The 27154-nt window shown below is 37.1% G+C and overlaps 1 protein-coding gene across 1 annotated transcript in view; it reads right to left on the bottom strand.

The window, feature by feature from the left end:
• The window catches only part of Kdm3 (Lysine demethylase 3), a 264097-nt gene extending 238470 nt beyond the window's left edge, over positions 1-25627 (bottom strand). Inside the window, exons 1-2 of the mRNA XM_069822650.1 lie at positions 25547-25627; positions 9223-9388 (exon numbers count right to left, since the gene is read on the bottom strand). Of these exons, the coding sequence (XP_069678751.1) occupies positions 9223-9388; positions 25547-25627 (247 nt within the window). The remainder of the gene's footprint in view (positions 1-9222; positions 9389-25546) is intronic.
• Between the last annotated feature and the right edge of the window lie 1527 nt (positions 25628-27154).

The following is a 27154-nucleotide window of genomic DNA, read 5'->3' as shown; positions in this document are numbered from 1 at the left end:
AACGCCAATTATTTTGCAAATCTGTATTTATTAACGAAATCAACACTATTAGATATTTTTTGTCCTCCGTTACAGCTCAAAGAGCAATAGTGACGTGAATGTTAAGTACTGCAGATCTACGTTCGAGTCTGGAATTCCTTCCTTAGGTAGCTTGTGGACAGGGTGTGAATTAACGGGGGGATTTCCGCCCTGTTGGAAAGTTATTCCCCTCTCATAAATGCATATTAACATCCCTGCCAGGGATAGCTTCTATCCCCTCTCACAAAATATAATTGTTTTAATACGGGTAAATGTACTTTATGAAGTATAAAGTAAGCAAAGAAAATAATATTGATGTGTTATCACTAGGGCTAGGATTTTGATGAAATTGGATCTTTTTTCTAATAAGCCAGAAACATAACTGCTTTAGTATTTATATGTTATGTGATAAACTGAGTGTTTTAAGACATATTTGTTAGGGCATTTTTTTTGCATTTTTTGCCTGTTTCGGCTCATAAGAGCATCTTTTGTTTTATTCGGTCATTTTTAGGCATTTTTATTTAATTTTGGCCATAAATCGCCATTATTAATGTAAAATAATGTTTATATCCTTTGATCTACATATTTTGTCCATTAACACCCATTATTTTGTATAATATTTTAATCGTTTTTCTACACAAATATTGTCATTTTAATGTAGTACACCCCATGTAATGGATCAGTCAAACCACCCCTTTAATACAGATTCCTCTATACCTGCTAATTCCGAATAAGAGTGGCCTTGTGGTGGACTATATGGAAACTACATCAGGTAAAATAATTAAAGTGTACTACTTAGAAAAAATTATGTAAAATTAAATAAACTTAAACGTTGGTACTAGAATTTAATTTAATTACTAATCTAAATATTTTGTACAAAACCTCTTTTCCTACTAAGCCAATTATGTGAGATCAATTTTAGGGTATTTTAAGGGCATTTTTGAAAGATTTTTAGGTCATAAATGCATTGTTTTAGGACATTTTTTCATGATTTATAATTCATCAAAACCCTAGCCCTAGTTATCACCACCGGCAAGCTAACAACAATCAATAACTTAGGAATTACACATCTTATCTTAAGCTTGCTCATGGATGCAAGATGCAAGACAAGCAACTCAGTGCGGCCAAGCGTTGAGCCGTACCGAATGAGGATAATAATTTTATCTATGGTATAGTCTATCTAGATTTCTATCCCCCCTTCATCAGAAATCTCCGCACCCTGCTTGTGGATAATGCAGTTTCTTTCTCTCTGGACATCTGGCGTTTGTAGAAATAGAAACAATAATACTATGCGCAGAGAAATTATTCAACACAGATTATGGAACATTACTATCACTGCTACTATAGTCAAAACAATATATGGTAAGGTACCAGAGATCAAACATGGCTGATATTTCAATGCTACCAACCTTAAATCTAAGGCACTATTTCACAAACTTATATGCGTAATATGCAATGTGATGAAAACAGTAACTTCACATACAACTCGCTATATGAGGGAATACTAATTATACTTCCTAGATATATTATATTATAATCGCGACATTAGAGAAGCTTGCCAAGTCTGATTTGTATCTCAAATTGTGCAACCTAACAGTTACAAAATAATTAATTATCTGATATCTGTAACATGCGTGTATTCAAGAAAGTGTCCTCAGTAGTGAAGTCAACAGCTAGAAAATCACTAAATTTAAGCAGGTAATCAAGTAATGGGGGGGATAATGGGGAGAAATTTTAAGTTGCTACTTAGTACCTCATGTTACATTGTACTGACAAGTGTTTCCTATTTATAAGTCGTCCGCGCTAATCTTATTCAGAAGAAACACTCGGCGGAAAGTTAGCATGCCGACTCCGTGAGCGAAAACTACTGGATGACGGTACACAAACAGAAAACTCGTTCCATAAATTCATTCTTACATTAACTAGAATGCCTGTTAAAGTCCTCCATCACAATCCAGACACAACTGGTTCTCTTGAGTAAGCTTTGGACACACTTTTAAATTCAGCCGATGTATCCTAGCTACCATAGCAATAATATTGTCTTTCAATTTTTCTATTATAAGCTGATGATTTTCATACACTTTCCCTTTCAGTGTTCCCCATAGATAGAATAGCACGGATCGAAATCAGGCGACCCCAAACACCACACTTCTCTGTTAATTACATTTTCACCGAACACGTCTCTTATTGCATTCAACGAATTTTCCTTCATTTCGAACTCCCTTTTACATTTGTTATAGCTTTTATGCTTCACAAGTCGCAAGTAAGTATAAGCTTATGTTGTTCTAAACTTTTAAGGGCTATATTGTACTGTATGATATTACAAAACTACAGATACTGACGATTTTCAACTGTCTCGATGGATTAAAGTTCGTGTCATATGCTTGAGACTTATTTCATCGCTTGTAACACCCGTACATCGGTAAATGATATCTCTCCTCCCGCCAACAGAAACAAACAGCATTGGGGGAGGGGGTCTTCCATCCTTTGCACTACGCGTTAGTTTCTCCATCCCTTCATACTTAAGTACAGAAGTCATTAACTGACAAACTTAATAAATGTATGTGTAAACTTCATTTTTGTGTAAATAGTGACAAATTAAGTCGATATTTAGAGACAAATTATAAACAAAAATGCTGACACTGCAAGCTGCAAATACTACTGCTAACAGAAAAGGAAAACCTCGGCAATGATATGGAAGCAAACATGCATGACTACGAAATTTCGAAACATCATAACTTCAGTTTGCAACACTAGTTTTATTGCTCTGTTTATGGACTTCTATAGCCTACTGACTTGTCGCGATATCGCAAATGGATTTAATGTTACGCAAATACACAGACACACAAAGAGACTTCTTAGAAGTGAAACTTATCTACAGATTCAGTATTACATTTGAGCTTCAAAAAGAATAATAACAGTTCACAGAACATTTGAAATGTTGATAAGGAGGTCTGGATGAAAACATTATCACGAGAGTCATTTCAGATAAGCGACATGATACTTCGACATAGTAAATATGAAGACCTCGTCATTAAAAATATTTTAAGATTCAGACTTCATTCTGATGCAAATCTCAGATACCGAATTAAAATATGAGTCAAACTTTGAAAATGTTACAAAATTAAGATTTGAGGCAATTTAGTAAGCGTTTTAGCAATATAAATGGAGAAGAGTTCTTCGAATAGAAACTCATCTTCACAGAAGGTAAAATTCGTGAGAGTTTGTATAGGTCTCAATCGAAGATATTTTCGAATAGCAACTCAGCTCCACAGAAGGAAAAATTCGTGAGTTTGTATAGGTCTCAATCGAATATATTTTCGAATAGTAACTCATCTCCACAGAAGAAAAAATTCGTGAGTTTGTATAGGTCTCAATCGAAGATATTTTCGAATAGTAATTCATCTCCACGTCCCGCGCCGTGGCATAGTGGTCTAAGGCATCCTGCCTAGGACTCGCGTTACGGAATGCGCGCTGGTTCGAGTCCTCATGAGGGAAGAAATTTTCTCATGAAATTTCGGCCAGTGTATGGGACCGGTGCCTACCCAGCACCGTGATGCACTTGGGGAGCTACGGTAGGTAGCGAAATCCGGTTGCGAATGCCAGCTATAACGGCTGGGGGGATCATCGTGCTAACCAAACAATACCTCCATTCTGGCTGGATGATCGTCCACCTCTGCTTCGGCATGTGGGCGTGAGGCCAGCAGCCGGCTGGTCGGTCTAGGACCTTCACGGTGTGTAGCGTCACGGATTATTATTATTTATAATTCATCTCCACAGAAGGAAAAATTCGTGAGTTTGTATAGGTCTCAAACGAAGATATTTTCGAATATTAACTCATCTCCACGGAAGAAAATATTCGTGAGTTTGTATAGTCTCAATCGAAGATATTTTCGAATATTAACTCGTCTCCACAGAGGGAAAAAATCATGAGTTTGTATAGGTCTCAATCGAAGATATTTTCGAATATTAACTCGTATCCACAGAGGGAAAAAATCGAGAGTTTATATAGGACTCAAACGAAGATATTTTCTCAGAGTAGGTAACTAACTCATTTCCACAGAAGGAAAAGTTTGTGATAGTTTATATAGGTCTCAATCGAAGATATTTTCGAATACCGCCTCGCTCCAATATGTAATTATTGGATAGGGTGTACTGATCCTGTCTGTGGTAATATTTATTTAATCCTTAAATCCATTCTTACCAACCTAAAAATTACATATCGTGAATAAGCTTCTATGAAATATTCTTGATCTTCTTTAATACTCTATATGTACAGAATATCAGCTATTGTTAATCATTTGTTGGTCTATAATTATAAAAACCTCAACGAAAAGTTATAAAATTTAGGAACTTGCAATTGTTCAACCATAATGTGGCTAATGGTGAAACATGCCGTCTGCATGACATTCTTTTAATTTACGAATTCTGTTCTTTAACAACACGAATAAAATTTCTTGCTTTCGCTCATATATTTTATTTTTAAGTCCCTTGTGGTGGGTGTGGCTGCTCACGATCATTTCATAGGTCAGCATAGCATAGAGGAAGTTCCCCGTGTGATATAGATGAGGCATGGCTCTATTAAATATTCTCCTTCATGGATATTATGTAAATGTGACAGCCATTGTCACGAAGGTATTGGTAAAAATAGAGCATTCTCGACAGTGCATTCATTTTGTTATGGGACGACGTCTGCCACGGTATGCTTGTGTCTGGTGTAGTAAACACGTGAGTGAATAAGCTCACCTCACGACATAGATTCACTTGGCTGCGTTGTAAAAATAAGAGATCTTATCGCTCGATTTGCTACGTGTTTTTAACGGGCGCCTTTTCACGTAGGGTACATCTATAGACCTAATGCTCCTAGAGCTACAGTCTCTGTTTTATATGTCAGAACCGGATTCAAAGTACAAGTGTTAGGTATGTATAATATGTAGTGATAAAATTTTTCCGGCATTTGTTTGATCTGAAAATTTCACCTTTCAAATAATGTTTCTAACATGATTTTCCTAAGTTATTTTCATTTAGTGTTCTGCCCAAGGTCAGGGCTTTCACTACAAACCCAGCTTTCTCCAGTCTTTCCTATTCTCTGCCTTCCTCTTTGTTTCCTCATATGAACCATATATCTTAATGTCGTCTATCATGTTCACACTGTGGAGTAACAGTCAGTGCGTCTGGCCGCGAAACCAGGTGGCCCGGGTTCGAATCCCGGTCGGGGCAAGTTATCTGGTTGGGGTTTTTTTCGGGGTTTTCCCTCAACCCAATACGAGCAAATGCTGGGTAACTTTCGGTATTGGATCCCGGACTCATTTCACCGGCATTATCACCTTCATATCATTCAGACGCTAAATAACCTAGATGTTAATACAGCGTCGTAAAATAACCCAATAAAATAAAAAATCGTCTATCATCTGATATCTTCTTCTACATCGAACTCTTCTCCCGTTCGCCATTCCTTCCAGTGCATCCTTCAAAAGGCAGTTTCTTCTCAACCAGTGACCTAGCCAATTACTTTTCCTCTTCCTGATCAGTTTCAGCAGCATTCTTTCTTCACCCACTCTTTCCAACACAACTTCATTTCTTATTCTGTCTGTCCACTTCACACGTTCCATTCTTCTCCATAACCACATTTTAAATGTTCTATTCGCTTCTCTTCACTTCGTCGTAATGTCCATGTTTCTGCCCCATACAATGCCACACTCTATAGGCCTACTTCACTAGTCTCTTCCTTAGTTCTTTTTCCAGAGGTCCGCAGAAGATCCTCCTTTTTCTATTAAAAGCTTTCTTTGCTATTGCTATCCTCCTTCTGACTTCCTGGCAGCAGCTCATGTTACTGCTTAAAGTATACACCCCAAGTATTTGAAGCTGTCCACTTGTTCTACTGCCTCATTTAGAATTCGCATGTTTATCTTCTGTATTTTTCTTCCTCTGACTATGTTATATTTCAGGTTAATTATTCACTTTGGTAAGGTCAATAATTATTGTCCTGATATAATTATTAAATTTCCTGAAAAAGTCTTCTTATTAAGCAATTCCTTTGGTTACTACTAAGTTTGTCAAGTTTTTACAATTCTACTGATTTAAAAATGTTCCTGAAAATTTCTCTCTTTAAGTATTTTGTTAGCTAATGGACCTAATACTGTTAGCTAATAGTAACGCACGTAAACTCTTATTCTGCTCGGAAGATGAACGAATTAGGCCTATTGCTCATACAGAGATACAATTTACACAATACAATTTTCTCAGAAAATCATATACATTCAATACAACATGTAACTTCAAACTTGCTCTAGATATGGATTGACTGAGCTGCGAATGCTTTGCTATAAGAAGTAAAGTAGGAAGTTCATAGATATAAAGAAGCCGAGCAATCACGAATCATACACCATAGCATAGACCTATTAATGTTTTTCCGCAGCCAACAATAACTAGTTATTTTAAAATGATAGGCATACATCAGCCCCGTGTGGAGTAAGAAATGTTGTGGCACTTTATATCAGATCAGTGAAGTTCTCAGAAAATTGATTCGTCAGCGATTGTTTCTTAATCAGTATTCATGTTATGGCTAAGTATACTGACAATGGCGTTATGTTAGAGTGAGTATTGCCAGATCCGTAAAAAAAAAAAAAGAATAGACGATTTAAGACTTCCGTTCGCTAAGCTGATGTCTGAGTGAGCACCACATGTGCAGTTCTTGAGGATGTAAGCAAGGAAACGAGGAAAGCAACAATTTCGTCAGGCGAAAAATTTTCCGGAAAATACAGAAAAAATTTTCCATTTCACACGATTTTTTGCGGACACAGAACATTTTCATTCATTCTTCAACGCTTGCTTTATAATTTCACAATCAAATTTTATCACTCGGAAAGTACTGCTTCTTTTATCACAGCTGCACAAGTTCAAACTCATAGAATTTCTACACTAAACTTTCCACGGATTAAGTATGTATCAGTCTTCCTGCTATCCGTCTTCTTCTTCTTCTTCTTCTTCTTCTTACCGCTATGCTTAGTATCAGTCTTTCTGCCATCCCTCTCTTCTTCTTCTTCTTCTTCTTCTTCTTATCGCTATGCTTAGTATCAGTCTTTCTGCCATCCCTCTCTTCTTCTTCTTCTTCTTCTTCTTCTTCTTATCGCTATGCTTAGTATCAGTCTTTCTGCCATCCCTCTCTTCTTCTTCTTCTTCTTCTTCTTCTTATCGCTATGCTTAGTATCAGTCTTTCTGCCATCCCTCTCTTCTTCTTCTTCTTCTTCTTCTTATCGCTATGCTTAGTATCAGTCTTTCTGCCATCCCTCTCTTCTTCTTCTTCTTCTTCTTCTTATCGCTATGCTTAGTATCAGTCTTTCTGCCATCCCTCTCTTCTTCTTCTTCTTCTTCTTATCGCTATGCTTAGTATCAGTCTTTCTGCCATCCCTCTCTTCTTCTTCTTCTTCTTCTTCTTCTTCTTATCGCTATGCTTAGTATCAGTCTTTCTGCCATCCCTCTCTTCTTCTTCTTCTTCTTCTTACCGCTATGCTTAGTATCAGTCTTTCTGCCATCCCTCTCTTCTTCTTCTTCTTCTTCTTCTTCTTCTTCTTATCGCTATGCTTAGTATCAGTCTTTCTGCCATCCCTCTCTTCTTCTTCTTCTTCTTATCGCTATGCTTAGTATCAGTCTTTCTGCCATCCCTCTCTTCTTCTTCTTCTTCTTCTTCTTATCGCTATGCTTAGTATCAGTCTTTCTGCCATCCCTCCTTCTTCTTCTTCTTCTTCTTCTTCTTCTTCTTCTTCTTATCGCTATGCTTAGTATCAGTCTTTCTGCCATCCCTCTCTTCTTCTTCTTCTTCTTCTTACCGCTATGCTTAGTATCAGTCTTTCTGCCATCCCTCTCTTCTTCTTCTTCTTATCGCTATGCTTAGTATCAGTCTTTCTGCCATCCCTCTCTTCTTCTTCTTCTTCTTCTTCTTCTTCTTATCGCTATGCTTAGTATCAGTCTTTCTGCCATCCCTCTCTTCTTCTTCTTCTTACCGCTATGCTTAGTATCAGTCTTTCTGCCATCCCTCTCTTCTTCTTCTTCTTCTTCTTCTTCTTACCGCTATGCTTAGTATCAGTCTTTCTGCCATCCCTCTCTTCTTCTTCTTCTTCTTCTTCTTCTTATCGCTATGCTTAGTATCAGTCTTTCTGCCATCCCTCTCTTCTTCTTCTTCTTCTTCTTCTTCTTATCGCTATGCTTAGTATCAGTCTTTCTGCCATCCCTCTCTTCTTCTTCTTCTTCTTCTTCTTCTTATCGCTATGCTTAGTATCAGTCTTTCTGCCATCCCTCTCTTCTTCTTCTTCTTCTTCTTCTTCTTACCGCTATGCTTAGTATCAGTCTTTCTGCCATCCCTCTCTTCTTCTTCTTCTTCTTCTTCTTATCGCTATGCTTAGTATCAGTCTTTCTGCCATCCCTCTCTTCTTCTTCTTCTTCTTCTTATCGCTATGCTTAGTATCAGTCTTTCTGCCATCCCTCTCTTCTTCTTCTTCTTCTTCTTACCGCTATGCTTAGTATCAGTCTTTCTGCCATCCCTCTCTTCTTCTTCTTCTTCTTCTTATCGCTATGCTTAGTATCAGTCTTTCTGCCATACCTCTCTTCTTCTTCTTCTTCTTCTTCTTCTTATCGCTATGCTTAGTATCAGTCTTTCTGCCATCCCTCTCTTCTTCTTCTTCTTACCGCTATGCTTAGTATCAGTCTTTCTGCCATCCCTCTCTTCTTCTTCTTCTTCTTCTTATCGCTATGCTTAGTATCAGTCTTTCTGCCATCCCTCTCTTCTTCTTCTTCTTACCGCTATGCTTAGTATCAGTCTTTCTGCCATCCCTCTCTTCTTCTTCTTCTTCTTCTTATCGCTATGCTTAGTATCAGTCTTTCTGCCATCCCTCTCTTCTTCTTCTTCTTACCGCTATGCTTAGTATCAGTCTTTCTGCCATCCCTCTCTTCTTCTTCTTCTTATCGCTATGCTTAGTATCAGTCTTTCTGCCATCCCTCTCTTCTTCTTCTTATCGCTATGCTTAGTATCAGTCTTTCTGCCATCCCTCTCTTCTTCTTCTTATCGCTATGCTTAGTATCAGTCTTTCTGCCATCCCTCTCTTCTTCTTCTTCTTCTTGCTATGCTCGCTAAACAAGGACCCGAGCCCTTCCATTGGAAAGGTTTCAGTGTCTTTCATACAAATCTGTGAGTTGCTTAGAACCCACCAACACTGCTTTCCACAAACCGCAAAGAACATAATCTATTTGTAGCTGTCAGCAGATTCGACGTCACACTGACACAGGAGATGCTGTATTTTTCGAGACGCGAGCTAACGAATGGGGAATCATCTGTACCCCACTTATTGGTGGAGCCCACTTTGTGCACAAGAGCCTGAAGAGACAAACATAACTTGTAACAAATAACTATGGAACGTTCACAGGACATGGCCTTGAAATTATATTTCACCATGATGATACCTCTGACTGTCTCCATTAGCATGCGACTTCGTTGTTTTGTCCATTGAGCAGACATCAGGGAAAATACTCTCTCAACACTTCCATTGTGACTTGGGATAAATGAATAGATCTGACATATTTCTAAGAGTTCTGAGAAAATTTCAGTGCACGCAGAACTATTGGAATTGAAGAACTTGCACCATTGTTTATCTAAACTTAAATCTTTGTCCAAATTAACTTGATTGGCATATCTTTGTAAATTACAGAATAAAATTGATAAAATAGCTTAGAATCATGAATAGTGAGTGACATTTTTAGAGTGTAAGAATTCAATGCATGTCAATAGGTCATCATATTTTGTTTTTTTTTTTATGTCTTCCAGTTTCAATTATTGAAGACAGTTAAATTCTTTCATATATTTTCATCATTTGTTTAGATATTCTATGCATAATATCGCACATTATTCAATATTCATATTAATTCTATTTGAAATGCGAAATGCCGGACATTTCGATTTTTTTTAAATGCCTGCCGGACAGGATAAAATAATTAAAAAAAGAGGACATGTCCTCCTTTTGCCGGACGGATGGTAACCCTACTCGTTAATCCGACCTTCAGTAATCCGGCCTTCTTCTAGTGTTCTACCTATCACTTATACTTTAATAGTTGTCTGGGAAATTTGCACCGGTGCCATGTGTTATAGCCTGTACGTATACACGCACCGGCCACGTGTGGAACGTTCTAGTTTCTATTTATAAGTGCAAGTGTAATGTTGGCGCAGCTTGTAACATTAAATTTAATGACATTTTTAAGCACTCTCAGTAATCCGGCACCCTTCTGTGCAAGGAATGGCCGGAATAGCAAGAGTACACTGTATGTAAGAAAATTATACTCGTAAAAGCGAAGAATTCGGGAATTAACTCACGTCTTTTCTATGCGCAGGTGGCTAGTGACTTAGAGCTATTTCTTCTTCGACGGTCGTGCGGTATAAGTAATAAATTGAGAACCGATCTGCAGAAAAAATAAATCGAGCCGAGGTCACGAGAGGCAAATAAAAACGCCCTGGAACTAGAATGGAAATTTTCTGTTCCAAGATCGTGAGGAGTCGTTTCCGTTGTGAAGGCCCTCGTTGTCATTGAGAATAATGAAAGGGTCCTCGGGGCTACAGAAAAACGCTAAAGAATGTCTCGTTTTAATGGCGTAATAACAGTAACATCATCTCACGAGAAGAGCAGGCGACGGCAGAGGTCATGGCAAACCAGACCCTGACTGGGGTACAGTCCAGATGCGGCAATATCAGTTAGAACGAGATAAGCCTGGTTTCAACAAGGCCGGCAGCACACAATAATCTTGACTGTGTTAAATGAGTTCTCGCAATGCGAAGTGGCTTGTTTACCGAGACACCTCTATTCAATTCAAATAGCAGCCTGGAGTAGGCGGAAAGCAAGAGTCAATTGCCTGCCTGTCTTCTTTGGATTGTCTCGCATTCAAAGAAATAAAGTAATATATCATGTACAGTTTTGCCTTACAGTGTAGTCTTTAGATTGTCCCACATTCAAAGAAATAAAGTAACATATCATGTACAGCGTTGCACAGTGGCGTACACAGAATTTTGTCAAGGGGGGGGGGAAGTTATTATTTAAATTGTTTATAATTTACATTATCGGGTCGCCCTCGGTAGCGCAGTTGGTATAGCGCTGGTTGCGAGTTCGATCCCGGCCGAGGTCGATGGCATTTAAGTGTGTTTAGGCTAAATGTGACAGGCTCATGTCAGTAGATTTACTGGCATATAAACGAACTCCTGCGGGACAAAAATTCCGACACACCGGCGACGCTGATATAACCTCTGCAGTTGCGAGCGTCGTTAAATAAACCATATTTATTTATAGTCTACATTATCGGTATTTTAAATTTTGTGTATTATTATTATTATTATTATTATTATTATTATTATTAAGTTATTGTGTTACGGTAAAGGTAAGGTAAAAGGTAAAGGTATCCCCATAACATGCCATGAAGATACTTGGGGCCGCATGCTTTCCATGACCTCGGCACTAGAATGAGGTGGTGTGGTCGGCACCACGCTCTGACCGCCTTTTACCCCCGGGAAAGACCCGGTACTCAATTTTATAGGAGGCTGAGTGAACCTCGGGGCCGTTCTGAAAGTTTGGCAACGAGAAAAAAATCCTGACACCACCTGGGATCGAACCCCGGACCTTCCAATCCGTAGCCATCTGCTCTACCAACTGAGCTACCCATTGTGTTACGGTATATTTATTATATATTACACTGTTCTAATAGAACATATTTATGAATATCCTTATAAAATCTTTTAAACGTAATTTTTTCACAGTCATCCAATTTTAACAATTTTTTTTGACAGTCATTTCACAATGACGACTTTTCGATTCTCATTTTAGTACCGAAAAGTCATTGATTTTCACATCCATAGATTTGCGTGCTTAGAAGTAAATTTCCATGTCCAAAAGTAGCCTACTTTTAAGCACAATAATGAGAAATACTGAAAACATAAATTCCAACTATTTATTTATTATAAATATTCACAACACAAGTCGCCCTCGGTAGGGTAGTTGGTATAGCACTTGCCTTTTATGCTCGAGATTGCGGGTTCGATCCCGGCCGAGGTCGACAGCGTTTAAGTGTGTTTAAATGCGACAGGCTCATGTCAGTAATTTACTCGCATGTAAAAGAACTCCTGCGGGACAAAATTCCGGCACACCGGCGACGTTGATATAACCACTACAGTTGCGAGCATCGTTAAATAAACCATAATTTAAAATTTTTCACAACACAATTATTTAAATTGGAAATTACAACATTTGGAGATCTGATGTGCATTATTCACTTCCGAATCACTCATTTTCCTAATTATATTTATCAATTTCGTTGTAATAATTGTATAGCCTATTCCAAAATTACATGACCTGCAGAACGCCACTGAAACAACTTCCTAACAACCAGAAAAACAATCACCATACCCTATTACAAATCCGAAGGCCGTAAAACCTATCTCTTCCCATACGAATGTAATGCTCTTTCGTCTGTATATAACATCAGACGTTCGCCATTGCAAGAGAACGAATCAACAATATATTTGAAACATAAATATATTAGGAATTCTCGAGAGACTGTCTAAAAAACTTGTATGAAACAAGTGCGAAACTAGTGTTTTAAGCACTCGCTATGTTGTTCATCTCTCCTTCGGGTCGGTGGACAGTCTCCACGTGCTTCAAACGCTGTCATTTCGCAATTTGTTACATAAAATAACTACTAACTTGTACTTAATTTTGTAAAATAAAAATGATTGTGTCATTATTACACTTAATACAATAATCATATAAGCTATATGTGGTATTCGATTAATATTAAACATGAGTTCGTACTTACTTGTACAATGATTTAGCTTATAAGCTTATAATAAGAGTTCATATCATGTTTAGGCCTACTTGTTATCTATTCATATTTTCTTTTTCATATTTTGTATATCTGTCATTAGATTATTTATTTAATCCACTTCATTCTGTAAAAATATGCATATTTAATAAGTCATTACACTATATAACTTCATATTTTACTACATCTTTCTGCTATATTGCTTTGAAACACAATGAGTTTTACAGCATTCATTTACACATATAGTTAGGCCTACACATTTTTTCTAGTTAAATATGTATAATTATATAAGATTTAGTGATATCACATGTATCATTAATATGTGGTTTTATTTGTTTAACTTTTTAACTGTATTATTCTCTATGCATCTTTTCACTTTTAAATATGTATTCATGTTTTCATAAGATATCGAATATTTATGTCAGAAGATGCCATAATTTCACGAAAACGTTCACAATATTAATAATAGCCTAATGTAAAGCAACTAATATAGTATTTTACATTACATTTTTGTTTGTTGATACTTGACTTATTGGAACTTATATAAAATGAATTTTAAAAAATGACCAACAGCTTGGATTTCACACATAGGCTACACTTCTTCTCAGCTCAAATATCCACTGCAGGAATGCGTTCCTCCTCCCATTTCACCATTAATTCGTTGTATTCATTGAAATAAGTCCGCTTTACCATGTTCTACGCTGTAACTCCCACGCTATGCTGTAGCCTCCCACATTAAATTGTGGTAGAATATGCAAATTGATTATTATCCTGTTCAATAGAGCGAGAAGTTTTAGATTCTTGCTTCATATTCATGGTTTTTGATTTTATCACCATTTACTGATAATGTAAAAAGTTTGCAATATATTATTACTCTCAAACGGCACCACTCTGATAGCTTATTAAAAATTCAGTCATTTTCATGTACATTAAAACTGGCATACGTCTCGCGCAACCGGAAATTCCTTAAATTAGCAATGCTGCCAATCTGAATACTCAGACGAATGATTAGTAATCTAAGGCCGTATTCATAGACATTTTAGCGCGGGTTTCCGGTGGATGATCAGCGGTTTTCATAAACCAGTGTTAGCGATAGGATATGATTTGAATTCTGTACTAGTAACCAGTGGGTAGCCGGGGCTAGCTTAGTACGCTCGTACCGCGTGCTGCGAAATGTCTATCAATAGCACCCCTAGAGTTTAAATATAGGCAAACCATTTAACTTTTGACGCAACAGGCGTTAGGGTCACTTTAAGTTACAACAATTTTGTTGATTGTGAATTGACATTTCATCACTCTTCACATAACCATGGTCAAACAAATTAAGGGGACAATATACTGAAATTACTAACTTCCATGTTTTTGAAGTTAATTTCACTAAACTGGTTTATCTGTTTAATAATAACACATGTACAACAATTCATGCCTCTGCAAGTGGTTTGCATTTTATTAATTTCTTAATAATATATTGTATGCCTTTATATAAGAAGTCTCTTGCGCCATAATTTACATTATTTTAACTAATATTCACTTATATTATTCTTTATATACATTCGAACAAATAGCATATTATTACTTTATTGGGTTTTTCTGTACAGTGAATCGATAAATTACTAGGAATTGTTTATGATTATTAATATTCTTTTTTATTGTTTTATAATAAAAACTCTAGTAATTTACTGAATAATTTTACAGCAAAAACATAGAATATAAGAATCCATATAAGTAAATATCAATTAAGAATAATGTAAATTGCGTGGCAAGGAACCTTTCATATACAGTAAAGCGATGAAATATTTTAATAAAATATTGTAAAATTCAAACCAATTATCACAAGCAGATGAAATTTTGCACATCTGTCATTATTAACCAGATATACCAGTGATCAAAATTTGGTGAATCTAATTTAATAAGTATGGTAGTTATTGATTTCACTATTGTGAACCCTTAAAAAAATATGGAACTTGGAAATTTCAGTATAGGTCCCCTTAAACATTTTGTAAAACCAGTCGCACTTTCTACCATCAACAACACCACAGTGATTTATTTCGCATTCTTAAGGAGCAAATTAACGGTTGGAAATCTGTTTTAACCTCTGTCGATGTTTCAGACACAAATCTACAATACGAGTGAAAGAACATCCTACATTCCATGGAAAAGGTCGTCGAAGCATGTAAAGAACTGCACGTTAACGAAATCATTTATCTATATCGTGCTACAACAATTTATGTCTCAACGAGTACTAATGAATTATTCTTTAACGCGTTGGGAGAAAGAGCCGGGTAATGAAGTACTACTACTGTCAGAAACGCCAATTTTATTGTTACGTACACGTTGCCACGGGGATCTATGAGTCACTGTATTTTCCATTGTGAAAGCTAGATTTGTATAACCTTTTAAGTCACGTGATTCCTGAGATTAGAAATTCCGGCTCAGTGGATAACGGCCCGTGTCTTGTCTTGCATGGCGCTATATCCGAATATCCGAGACCTGACGCCAACTCTGACAATCAAATGATGCTTACAGTGGACACAAAATAACTCCGAGCCTGGCCTACCTCACAGACGAAGAAGGGCGAGATAAGGAGAAACAAATTAAGGCTTATGCTTTAGTGCGGATTGTTATGCATGTATGTTAAAACTGAAAACATCGACTACTCACAGTTCTCTATGTTTACTCTCTAGTACAGAAAGTACAACATTGACAGTGAGGGGACATTTTTAATTTCCGCAGTGTGAAGAATTCGTTTTCACACTGGTAATGTCGCCACACCGTCCCTTTCTCCAGTAAGTGCGCTTCCAGGAATCTAAATCGTTATCGTAACGGTCGTCAGGTTTGGAGATAATCTGTGACCACTGTACGTGTTCTATAAAATGTACGCTAATATGTGGCAATACAAGAGAGATAGGTGTGGGACAAACAAAGGGAACGTCTGGAAAATATTATTATTATTATTATTATTATTATTTTTTATCATCTGCAGCTTCCTTTGTAGCTCAGCCAGTAGAGCGTTTGCGTTGTGATCCGGGGCTGCGGTCGATTCCCGCTTGAGCTGATTACGTGGTTGGGGTTTTCAGAGATTTTTCCTAGTTGTAAGGCGAATGTCAGATAATCCCATTGCGAAAACTCGACCTCATCTCGCCAAATACCATCTCGTTATCACCAATTCCATGAACGCTAAATAACTTAGTAGTTGATACAGCGTCGTTAGTAACGGACTGAAAAGAAAATACTATGAGGACTATTTTCCTTAAAAAATGTAATGTTTGTTCTATTGGCAAGCAAATTTCATCAATAATATACGGCTGATGATTTCAAATTTTGAAAATGATTCTAAAATTGTTATAATCTCGTTGCAAATCACTGATATACGCGTAGACCTAATTATATCATATCTATAAATAACGCTAAATAGTAATGTTCGTATATACAGAGTGGCCCAAAAGTCACTACCCATTAAAATGGAGAAAAAAAAAAGAACAGCTAATTGACTGACTGATTATATAGCAATGCACTTTAATGTTTACATTGGTAACAGTAATTGTGGCATGAAAATGAAAATGAAAATGAAAATGAAAATGAAAATGAAAATGAAAATGAAAATGAAAATGAAAGGCAGGTAATTTGAAATAAATTCAATAATGGATAGTGACTTTTGGGCAATGATTACTTGTAAAAATAACCATCTTACGTGAAATTACTAAATATTATTTACATTTGCTTAATCCTTACAGTCCAATTAATATTAGAGGAGAAAAATTCGCTACGACACCGAGGATCGAACCCGGGTCCTTGGTTCTACGAAGCAAGAGCTCTCACCATTGAGCTACGCCGAAGTTCAATCCACAGCACCGGACCGAACTCCCCTCCTCCAGTGTTTTTTTCCTTTTGTGCCCTGACTCCAAGTTGGGCATGTATGTTGACATTTTATTAAGTCAACTGCCATTTATACAAGAGCGCACTCAGTTGAGTGACTTGGTGGTCGAGATTCCACAGTAATCTGTACAGAAATATGCACTGTTGCTAGAAGAATTTACTAAAGATTATTATTTTTTGGTCCTACAGAATATATCTATTATAGTAACAATTAATATTAGAGGAGAAAAATTCGCTCCGGCGCCGGGGATCGAACCCGGATCCTTGCTTCTACGTACCAAGCGCTTAAAGATTATTATTTTTTGGTCCTACAGTCCACCGGTGTGAAGTAACGGTTAGCATACCTAGCAGCGAAACGAGCGGGCCCAGTTCAAATCCTGGTTGGAGAAAGTTACTAGTTGAGGTTTTTTCCAGGGCTTTCCCTCAAGCCCAATGGATATCTTTGGGCGCTGGACCCTGAACTCATTTCGCTGGCATTGTCACCTTCATCATACTCAGATGCTACATAACCATAGCACTGTAGTTCTACGGTGTTACTAATAAAAACTCTATATACAGACGCTTAACTGTCTTATACTTATACAATGAGTAGCTCGTTTATAAGTCGTGTGTAAATTCCTTACTAATAATCACTACATACGTCGTGTATAACAGTATAACTGTTACACAGCTACGTCATAGTTTCGTCATTACTTCATTACGAAAGGTAATAGAATATCTGAGGTTTTCTATTGCATCTGGAGAGCGCTCTAGTGTGCCGTGTTAAGTATCGATAGTACAACTGGCTCTGATCGATTACCACACTATATTTGTTCAAAGAGTACAAGCTACAGCAATATTATTCTAATTAATCTGTGCTCTTTGGTTTGCTCTTGTGTGGCTACAAGGCAACCATCATAAAATGACAGTCGATACGAACAGCTGTTAGAGAGCGGCCATTTTTTCTTTATATAGAACGCTTAAAAAAGGGGTTTCGTGTATATAACTACTGCAAAGGAATTCCCATTGTATAGTTACAGACTGTTTATACATCCATCGCTTATGCATGGTTTATTAGTAACGTTTTCTGTCTCAATTCTGTATAAGTCTCGTATAAAAACTATACACGGTTTATTAGTAAGACCGCTAGAAAATAACTACAAAATACATAACTGTATGATTCGCAATAAAACGCAATGCAAAATTCACAAATGAAAAAGTTAGAGTTATGTTCAATAACTGGATTTCTTTTCCTGTGTTGAAATGTTTCGTTTGCATACTGCGACGTTTCTCGCATATCGTTTACGCCCACCAGTTCACCAAGGCCAACGCTTAAAACAAAGGACAAACACTGGACACGAGAGAGACTCGTTACAGCAGGTTGAAGACCGCTAAATTAGAGGAACCAGTTGGTGAGATCATCAAGTTGTACTTGTAACTATTACGACTCATTGCAGGGAACAAGAGACCTCACAGTGAAAGCTCTTAAAGAAGGGGCCATTCTCCCCGTCCCCGCCACGCCGCATGCACAGACACCTGCGACGCCATGCTAGTAGACAACACGTGCGAACACAAAAGTATGCAGGCTTCATGAACTGCACTTCCGGATATACAGCTGCGGTGCAAACATGACGGAAACTCGACATATGGTGGGAGGTAAATGATACAAAGGGGAAGCAACAACTGTGCAGAAAATGTACTGGGACGCATCAACGAAATTCTGTAACATTATAAACTACGAAGCTTTTCACATACAAGATTCTGTAGGAGGCTTTGTCTGCGAATCTCTTCATTTCAACGAGGTTCAAGTTGGCAAGCATAGAACGGAAGATGGAGGGGAGGATCTCGCGAACAGTGACTTTTATAATCTGACAATGCTTCTGCAATCTGAATTATTTGAATGCAAAGGATGAGTCATAGAAATTCAAGCACTTCCATTTACTGAAGCTGCGTTTCACTTTGATGATCGCTGATAAATGATAAATGCTTATCTGTGCACAGGCTGAACAATAAGTATGGGATATTGCTAATAACTTTATAATGTAAACGTTTCTTAAAAATGTTGAATGTCATATTTATTAGATGCATATCCCTTAATATTTTGCACAAAATTTAGAAAATTTATATCCACCTGACTAAATTTTCTTTCTTTTTATTTCTTTTTTATTATTTTATTATATTCTATTTTGTTATATTCTTCCTTACGTTTTTTATATATTAACCATTTGTGCTAAATGAGTTGCTTTTGCTATATTCCAATGTATTTTACTTTCTTTTTTTTCTATTATGGTATTATTCTCATGTTGTTTAGTGTCCATTTTATTATGCTATTATTATTTCTCTTTGTAACATGTTAGTATTCTGTTCTGTAACTTTTTTGTTAAATTTTAACTGCTTGAATACTTTGTGGCCTGGTAGAGTGTAAGAGAAGGCCCTATGACCTTAACTCTGCCAGTATGAATAAAGAATTATTATTATTATTATTATTATTATTATTATTATTATTATTATTATTATTATTACATTAATAAATACATCAGAAACAAAAAAAAAACATTTTTCTTAAATGACAGCATATAGCTTACTGTTTTTACATTTTTAACTGTTCTCTCAATTCTGTGTGTGGAGAGATTAATTTATTCGTTATTGTATTGTTTATTTTCTTTTAATTTTTATGAAAATACAGTAGTCCAAACCTGTAGGGTAACGGCTAGCGCGTCTGGCCGTGAAACCAGGTGACCCGAGTTCGATTCCCGGTCGGGGCAAGTTACCTGGTTGAGGTTTTTTCCGGGGTTTTCCCTCAACCCAATGCTGGGTAACTTTCGGTGCTGGGCCCCAGACTCATTTCACCGGCATTATGACCTTCATCTCATTCAGACGCTAAATAACCTAAGCTATTGATAAAGCGTCGTAAAATAACCTACTAAAAATACAGTAGGTCTATTATGTAAGATGAGTTTTTCTGATTGTCACAACTATTTTAAAAAGTGTTTTGTTTCAAGCCGATATGTTATGTCTTTCTGGCTGCTCTTACCCTTACAACAGAAGTTCGAAGTGAGCACTATTTACACCAAACAGACAGTAGAATGCATATTAAGGGCACAGAGCAGATTATGGCCTTCCGTATTTTTTCTTATTCTTCACGCTTCCGTTTTTTCAAACTTCTTTACGATTTTTGACATTGTGTATTGTGTTATGTTCCTGTTTGGATGCATCTCATTAAACAAATAAACACCTCTTGCTGAGTTCTTATTCTACCATCATATTCAGCCAACATTAAGAATTCTATTCTTTCCATTTCATGTCATTTGCCATGATACGCAATATTCTACACAAATGACTAGTTTTGTTTTTCAAACAGTAGGCCTATTCATGGCCTTTTGTAATCCCTAATACAATTTAATATTCTATTTAAATAAATTTACCTTCCATGCGTAAGGTTAAAATTAAAATAAAATAAACAATACAATAACGAATAAATTGGCCTCTCCACACAGAATTGAGAAAGCAGTTAAAAATAAGTATATATGCTGTTATTAAAGAAAAATGTGTCTTTTGGCACACACTGTATACACGAGGATATAATTTCTTTAAATCATGTGTAAAATATTTAGTGATGTGCATCTAATAAATATAGAATTTAACACTTTTAAGAAACATTCTCATTATAAAGTTATTAGCAATATTCCATAGTTATTGTTCAACCAGTATAATCGATTTTTCTTTCTTTATAAAACGGCATTCACAAGAGAATAAGCGTGTTTCATGTTCTTTCATTATTCATTTCTCTAATTGCCCTGCATAATAGTAGTCTATAACAACAGTGTTAAGTATTATCAGCACTTCAATCTATTTCGAAATGAAACGCTATTCTGCAACTTTTATAGTGGGCTCCCACTAAGTAACTGAATTCAGCAGTGATCTACAGTTCCTAGTCACCTGTTACTGCGTTATATTTTTTTCATAGTCTGAACAGAATTCTCCTCCCATTCTGAGAAACTCGTAATATCTTAGTTATTAGCATAGAAATTCCGTAACCGAAGCGAAGAGGTGACTCATTTTTGTTAACGACACCTAAATGTACATAAGAAACAAAATTCTTTAATACATATCTTACTTCAATTAATTAATTTACATTTTTTTGAAGTTAAGATGACTAAAAACAGGTGTTTTAACGTGCGCCTTAGATAATCACAAATAACCTAAAACACAATCAAGTATCTTAAAAATGCCATATATATGCTTAAAATTACAGCTTACTCACAGGAATATGAAAGGAGATTTTCGTGAATTTATTACAAAAAACTCTTGATATTTAAAAAAGTATATTTTTCGAAAATAATGATAAATAATTAATTAAATTAAGATAACACATTATTGACATATCTTTCATTTGAATTCATAAAGAATGAATGAAAATATTTGCAAATACTGTTAGACTCATACATACATACATACATACATACATACATACATACATACATACATACATACATACATACATACATACAAACATATACTAGATGATTGACGCACATTTATTTCTGAAATAGTGTTTGTACATAATGGAAAGGCAAACAGCATGTCAAAATTCACTTTTATTGAATCATAAACCTGAAACATTCAATATATGCAATATTACATTATAGTAGGCTCGCTCTATGCATCCCCAGTTAAAGACAGAGGCTACCGCACGCTGAGCGGTTGTCTTTTGAAGTAAGACGGTCCCCCCAACCTTTTCTGTCCACTCGGGGATGGGGTAATCTCTGTTTCCGCTTTCTGAGGCAAACATAAATGTTGCCAATTCTCCCCTGAATGCTAACACTAACTGCAGTCTTTCTTAATATGTTCAAACAATTCACAAGTGCTTTTGTTCGCTGTTTGAAAGTCTTCTGCAATTTTATTATTATTATTATTATTATTATTATTATTATTATTATTATTATTATTATTATTTCGTGGAGTATATTGTAAATTACTTAGGTTTTTACAACCCCAAGATAGCAATGATAGATAAACAGCAATTTTAAAGACATAATTAACTTTATTAGGACAATAATATAACCCTGCCCAACCCCATACCCATCAAGGGAGTTATGTTGCAGGATATCAAATCAGCCATGCAGTAAGAAACATGCAGTGGAGGAGCTCGCAGGCTCATATGGACACGTTGTGTTACGATTTCCTCCGTACCAGTGTGTTCTAAATCCTTTGGGAATGTTAAATGCTCTGGGAATGTTAAATGCTCGCAACTGCGAGGTTATATCAGCGTCACTGGTGTGCCGGAATTTTATCCCGCGGGAGTTCTTTTACATGCCAGTAAATATAGTAACATGAGCCTGTCGCATTTAAGCATACAAACGCCATCGACCTAGCCCGGGATCGAACCCGCAACCTCGGGCATAGAAGGTCATCGCTATACCAACTGCGCCAACCGGTCTACCTTCGGAAATGATCTGGCATTAACTGAAGTCTTATGTTAGGAAAAACAATATTATCCCGACTTGAGTTTAGTGTGTTAACTTCTGCGTGATGGAGCTGCAACAATCGGTCCTCATAATTGGTCCTCCTATGTTCAACATGCAATTAAAACGGAAGGGAATTATATGAAGCACGACAGGGACAGTAACCAAGAGAGATTTGTGATTCCTTTAGGAGAGAATGACGACGAATAGAGGTAAGAGAAGAAAAATGCCATATTTTATTACATAACATTTCAGATTTCGCTGCGAAATTATACACGAAACACAAATTGACAATATTCTTTCCGTGTTGTTATTATTATTATTATTATTATTATTATTATTATTATTATTATTATTATTGATATAGTCTAAGTATGGAAATATATTAGTTTGAAGAAGTTGACCGTACAATTATTCTACTATAAGGATCTTTAAACACACAGTAACTCAAAATTAACCATTCATTAATTCGTGATTGATTGCATGAATGTACAATTTGTTGTATAAAAATAAATATACGATTGTTTCATACCCACGTGGCGAAGTCAATGTAAAATGTGACAACTGCGCGCCTAGAAATTTCCGCACGAGTCCCTTAATGACCGGGGTGGACCGTGCGGCTAAGTTCTTCTAGCAACAAAAGAGACCGACTGGGGATCCTTTGAAAAATCCTACTATACTTTCCCGATATTTCGTAGTCTTGAGAAATGCCAACAAATTTACTCACTGTGGAAAATGTCCGCATTTGCATGTAAATTCACAAGACGACCGACCGATCACATGCCTACACTTACAAGCATTACCCACTTCGCATGAAGTGCCTCGGTCGATATTGCTGTGTTGGCACTTCAAGATAACGTCTATCGAATCTTTATCTACAGTCATGAACACAAACAATTGCATTCCCCGAATGACATTACCCTTCTCGTTTATCACCGACTAATTATAGCAGCATACTATTTCAATGCGATAAGACCACATTGTGTGCCAATGAACTCCATTTAGTACGCCATAAACCAATTTTGTACACATGGAGCTACCGACTGAACAACAAGTATTGTTGCATTATCTGTAACAAAGATAACTTCTCGACAAAACATTAGGAGGTCATCCTCGGTGATTATGTAGTGCCGGTTGAGAGAGATGCGTTCTTAAATACTTCTTACAATTAGTAATACGAGTAACATCTTAAGAGTATTTATAAATCAGCAGCATGGCATGTAAAAGGACACTGATGTCGCCTGACCCACATCGTTGATTCGAGTAGTGCCAAATGCATGCAGTAAAGAAAAAGTCTCTTATCAGATTGTCTCGTGTTGTCTTGGGTGGAGGACCAAAGCGTGTTTTTGCAGTACGTTTCAAATGGGAAGCGAATTACGCAATAGCCAATGATCTTACCGCTTCATGCATAGAAAATGCCTAATTCTCGTCTTTCGCTCTTGATTGTACATTGGTTGCGAGGTTCTCAATGAAAAATCGTCTGTCATTTGAAAAGCGCTGTAGTTAGGATAGCTTCGAATTGTCCGAAAACAACAATAGACCGAACTTTAGCACTTGCAGAAGACTAAAAGAAACAGAAGAAAGAACACTATGCGAAGAAATTGATTAAAGAGTCACAACGAAGGTGCAAAATATAGAAAGGGAACAAAGTGAAGAGAATAAAATAATAAAAACATGATAAAATGAAGGAAAAAAAAACAAATGTTAAAAGTAAAATTGTTAGAAAAATATTAGCAAGACAAAGAAAGAAGGAAAGGAATAAACACAGATAGACAGACGGACAAAAAGAAAGACACGGCAGGCAGACAGACGGACAGATAGATGGGATAGATATACAGCGTAGAAGTCAAATAACTCTGCAGATTTTCAGCGCGAATAGATCATGTTGTATGTTACAAAAAAAGTGTAATACCATAGTGGTGTGCAGTTCATAGTTTTCTCAGAAAAAAACAAGTATTTTCCCAAATGTTTAACACCCTCTTATTCGGTAACTACTGCGAAAATGATTGTGATTTTTGTACATATCGATAAAAGATCTAATAAAGAATTATTTAGCCTTCTGGCATATTTAAATATGCGTGGACGGTTTCCGTGCAATTTTAATTTAAAAAGCACTAATTTGAAGCCACTGAACGGCGCGATCAGGTTGCAACGTTATAGCCAGAGAGGGAATGGAATGGAATTTAAATAAGGGCCCAGCACTGCGACCTATTGAGATATATTGCGCTAACCCTCGATATGGAATGAGTTGCGTGCCACAGATCCCCTACGCGCACCGCCCTAAACACATGACTCCCTTAACGACCGGGCCCTACACCCGACAGAATCCATGTACCATTCCTGCTTCGGCAAATTCCCCCAAGGCCCCTCTGTCGGTCCGAGGCGAAACTCCTCCCCCGAGTAGGTCCGCCTTGGTACTAGTTGCATAAGCCATCCAACATCGCTTAACTACATTCCACGGGGGCCGGTCGAGAGTCAGCGGCTTCGGGAGGCCGCCGGTAGAGTTATCTGAAAAATCCAGAAACGGGATGATGAGGGAAGGATGATCGGGGAGGAAAGAAAGTGGCGAAGATGAGTGGGGTTCCAATCGCCTGATAAAGTTACCTGATATTCATCCATAGGAGTGAGGGAAAGGTGGGAAGGGTTCACCTTAGCAGACAAGTCTGAGTTCGTTGACCTCTTACATCTGTGTTACGAGAAGAAAGGAGAGTATGTCAGCGGCCATGTTGCCAGACTGCTGAAACTCCCAACTTATTTTTTTCAATTAACCGTGCATTTAATCACAAAACGTATTACAGGTTTTTAATAATTAATTTAAGTGTACCCTATCGTCCATTTCAATCTATAGGCCCCTGAGCACGAGTTCTGCTCTTTCAGGGGCGAGCTAAAGTTGTTCTGTATATATTATATTTTATGTTACGATTATTAGCAAAATAATAAATAAATAAAATAAATAAATAAATTTCACTTTTACCCTGGATATAGAATAATGGAGATAGATAGACAGATACATAAATAGATAGACAGACAGACAGACAGACAGACAGATAGATAGATAGGCAGGCAGGCAGGCAGGCAGACAGACAGACAGACAGACAGATAGATAGATAGATAGATAGATAGATAGATAGATAGATAGATAGATAGATAGATAGATAGATAGATAGATAGATAGATAGATAGATAGATAGATAGATAGATACTGTTCAACGTGAGGTAAGCAAGGAAGGAACAAGCGAGAGGCAGTTTACTGTCAATCATTTACGAAAACAAAGTCGATCTATCACACAATCGCTATTTTCAGCAACACAAAGACATGACCGTAATCTGGCTTCCTTGGCATTACAGTAGTATCATACTTTCTTAATAACAGCCAAGGCCACACACAAGCCGCAGGGTTTCAACAGAGTGAGGTACCAAGCATCTTGGCATACAGCCATCGTACCGTGACTGCTAATTAAGACGTCTTCAGAAAACAATGAAGTCACATTTGAAAAGATTTCCTGTAACACCTGGAAACGCGCCATGGAATTAAGCACGGCCCACTCCTAACTATGTGCATTCCCTGCTGTCCTCTCCATTAAGTCTAGGTTGAGACATTGTGGAACACGTGTGGGTAGCGTCTTCATACTTTTGAAGTCGGTCGATTCCTACGAAAGTAGTGGCACAAACATTTCCGAACTGTTCCACGAACTTCAAGGCTTAGAAAGAAAGTGTTTACAAAGGCCACTCGTCCCAACACTGAGGAAGAATCTTTCACTCTTGGCAAATAGTCACGTCTAAGTATCTGGTCAGATGTGAAGCGCCTCATTTTCGCGTGGTTTTGTTTGGTTAACCAGCAACTGGGCCGTTAACATTCCACGTCCTAGAAAAGGGTTCTAATCTTGAATCTAATGGAATTTTGTTGGAGATTTGTTTCCACTTTGGAACTCAAGAAAATAATGATCATGATTTAACGGTACACTTTCCATCATTCTACCATTCTTCCACTAATAGTCGGCCTGTTAGGTTCAATGGAGATCCAGTAAGGTGTGTGGCAGTGACAATGGAAATACAGTGGACTCTCCTAAGTTCGACTGAACAGAATTGAAAGTTCAGTCCAATAAGGGTAGTGGGTGTGGCAGGTGAAATGAATACAAATTCTTATTGGTTATCCATCAACGAATACAGTACTGTACTTGCATTTCCTTCCCCGCCCCGAGACTTGTGTATGCGCTTCTAGTAGTAATCCCCATTTCACTTTGGTTGATAGACTCCCCCCCCCCCTACTCACACTCTTTACCATCCGTGAAGGGGAAGATGCTACCGTTTATCTTACCAACGTTCGACTAATTGACTTTGAACATAGTGAAAATTCTTATTACTGAAAATGTTTACCGGTAATCTGTATTTCGAAAATCTATACTAGCGTTTGTATTTCATTTTATTTTTGTTTATATCAACTGACACATTAAAAAGCTCCTGACTTCATAATACAAACTAACATTCCTTAATAATTTAATTATTAGTTGAAAATATTGTAAGAACGACACTAAAATATACTGAAACATATAATTGTCAAACATCTGTGTCACTGTATTTTATATCCAATTATGTATTTTATTTAATATTTTATTTTCTTGTGTGTACAACTTGGGGGGGGGGGGTTGCAGGTATAAGAGGTAACAGCTACCGGTCTGTTACTGACGGACTCAGGGCAAGTAATAAAGAGAAAGAGCACCCAATGGGTATTTAGTTGTTTAGTCTTTGCTATATTGTGTCAAAGTCTTCTTCCTTTTCTCACATCGAAGGATATGGTATCGTTCACACATTTTTTGCACATAACGAGTACACACAGTTGTCGCTGGGATTGTGGTATCGATTGTTGCTGCAGATCTTGTTGTGGAAGCCGTGTACCGCTAGTCTCGTCACTAGATGGCGGAGCAGGGCAAGTAGAAGGGGAAAGAAATGCCTTCGCATCCTCTCAA

The sequence above is a fragment of the Periplaneta americana genome, chromosome 3 (genome assembly GCF_040183065.1).
Source record: "Periplaneta americana isolate PAMFEO1 chromosome 3, P.americana_PAMFEO1_priV1, whole genome shotgun sequence".
Taxonomy (NCBI): domain Eukaryota; kingdom Metazoa; phylum Arthropoda; class Insecta; order Blattodea; family Blattidae; genus Periplaneta; species Periplaneta americana.
This window is presented reverse-complemented; position numbering and strand designations above follow the sequence as displayed.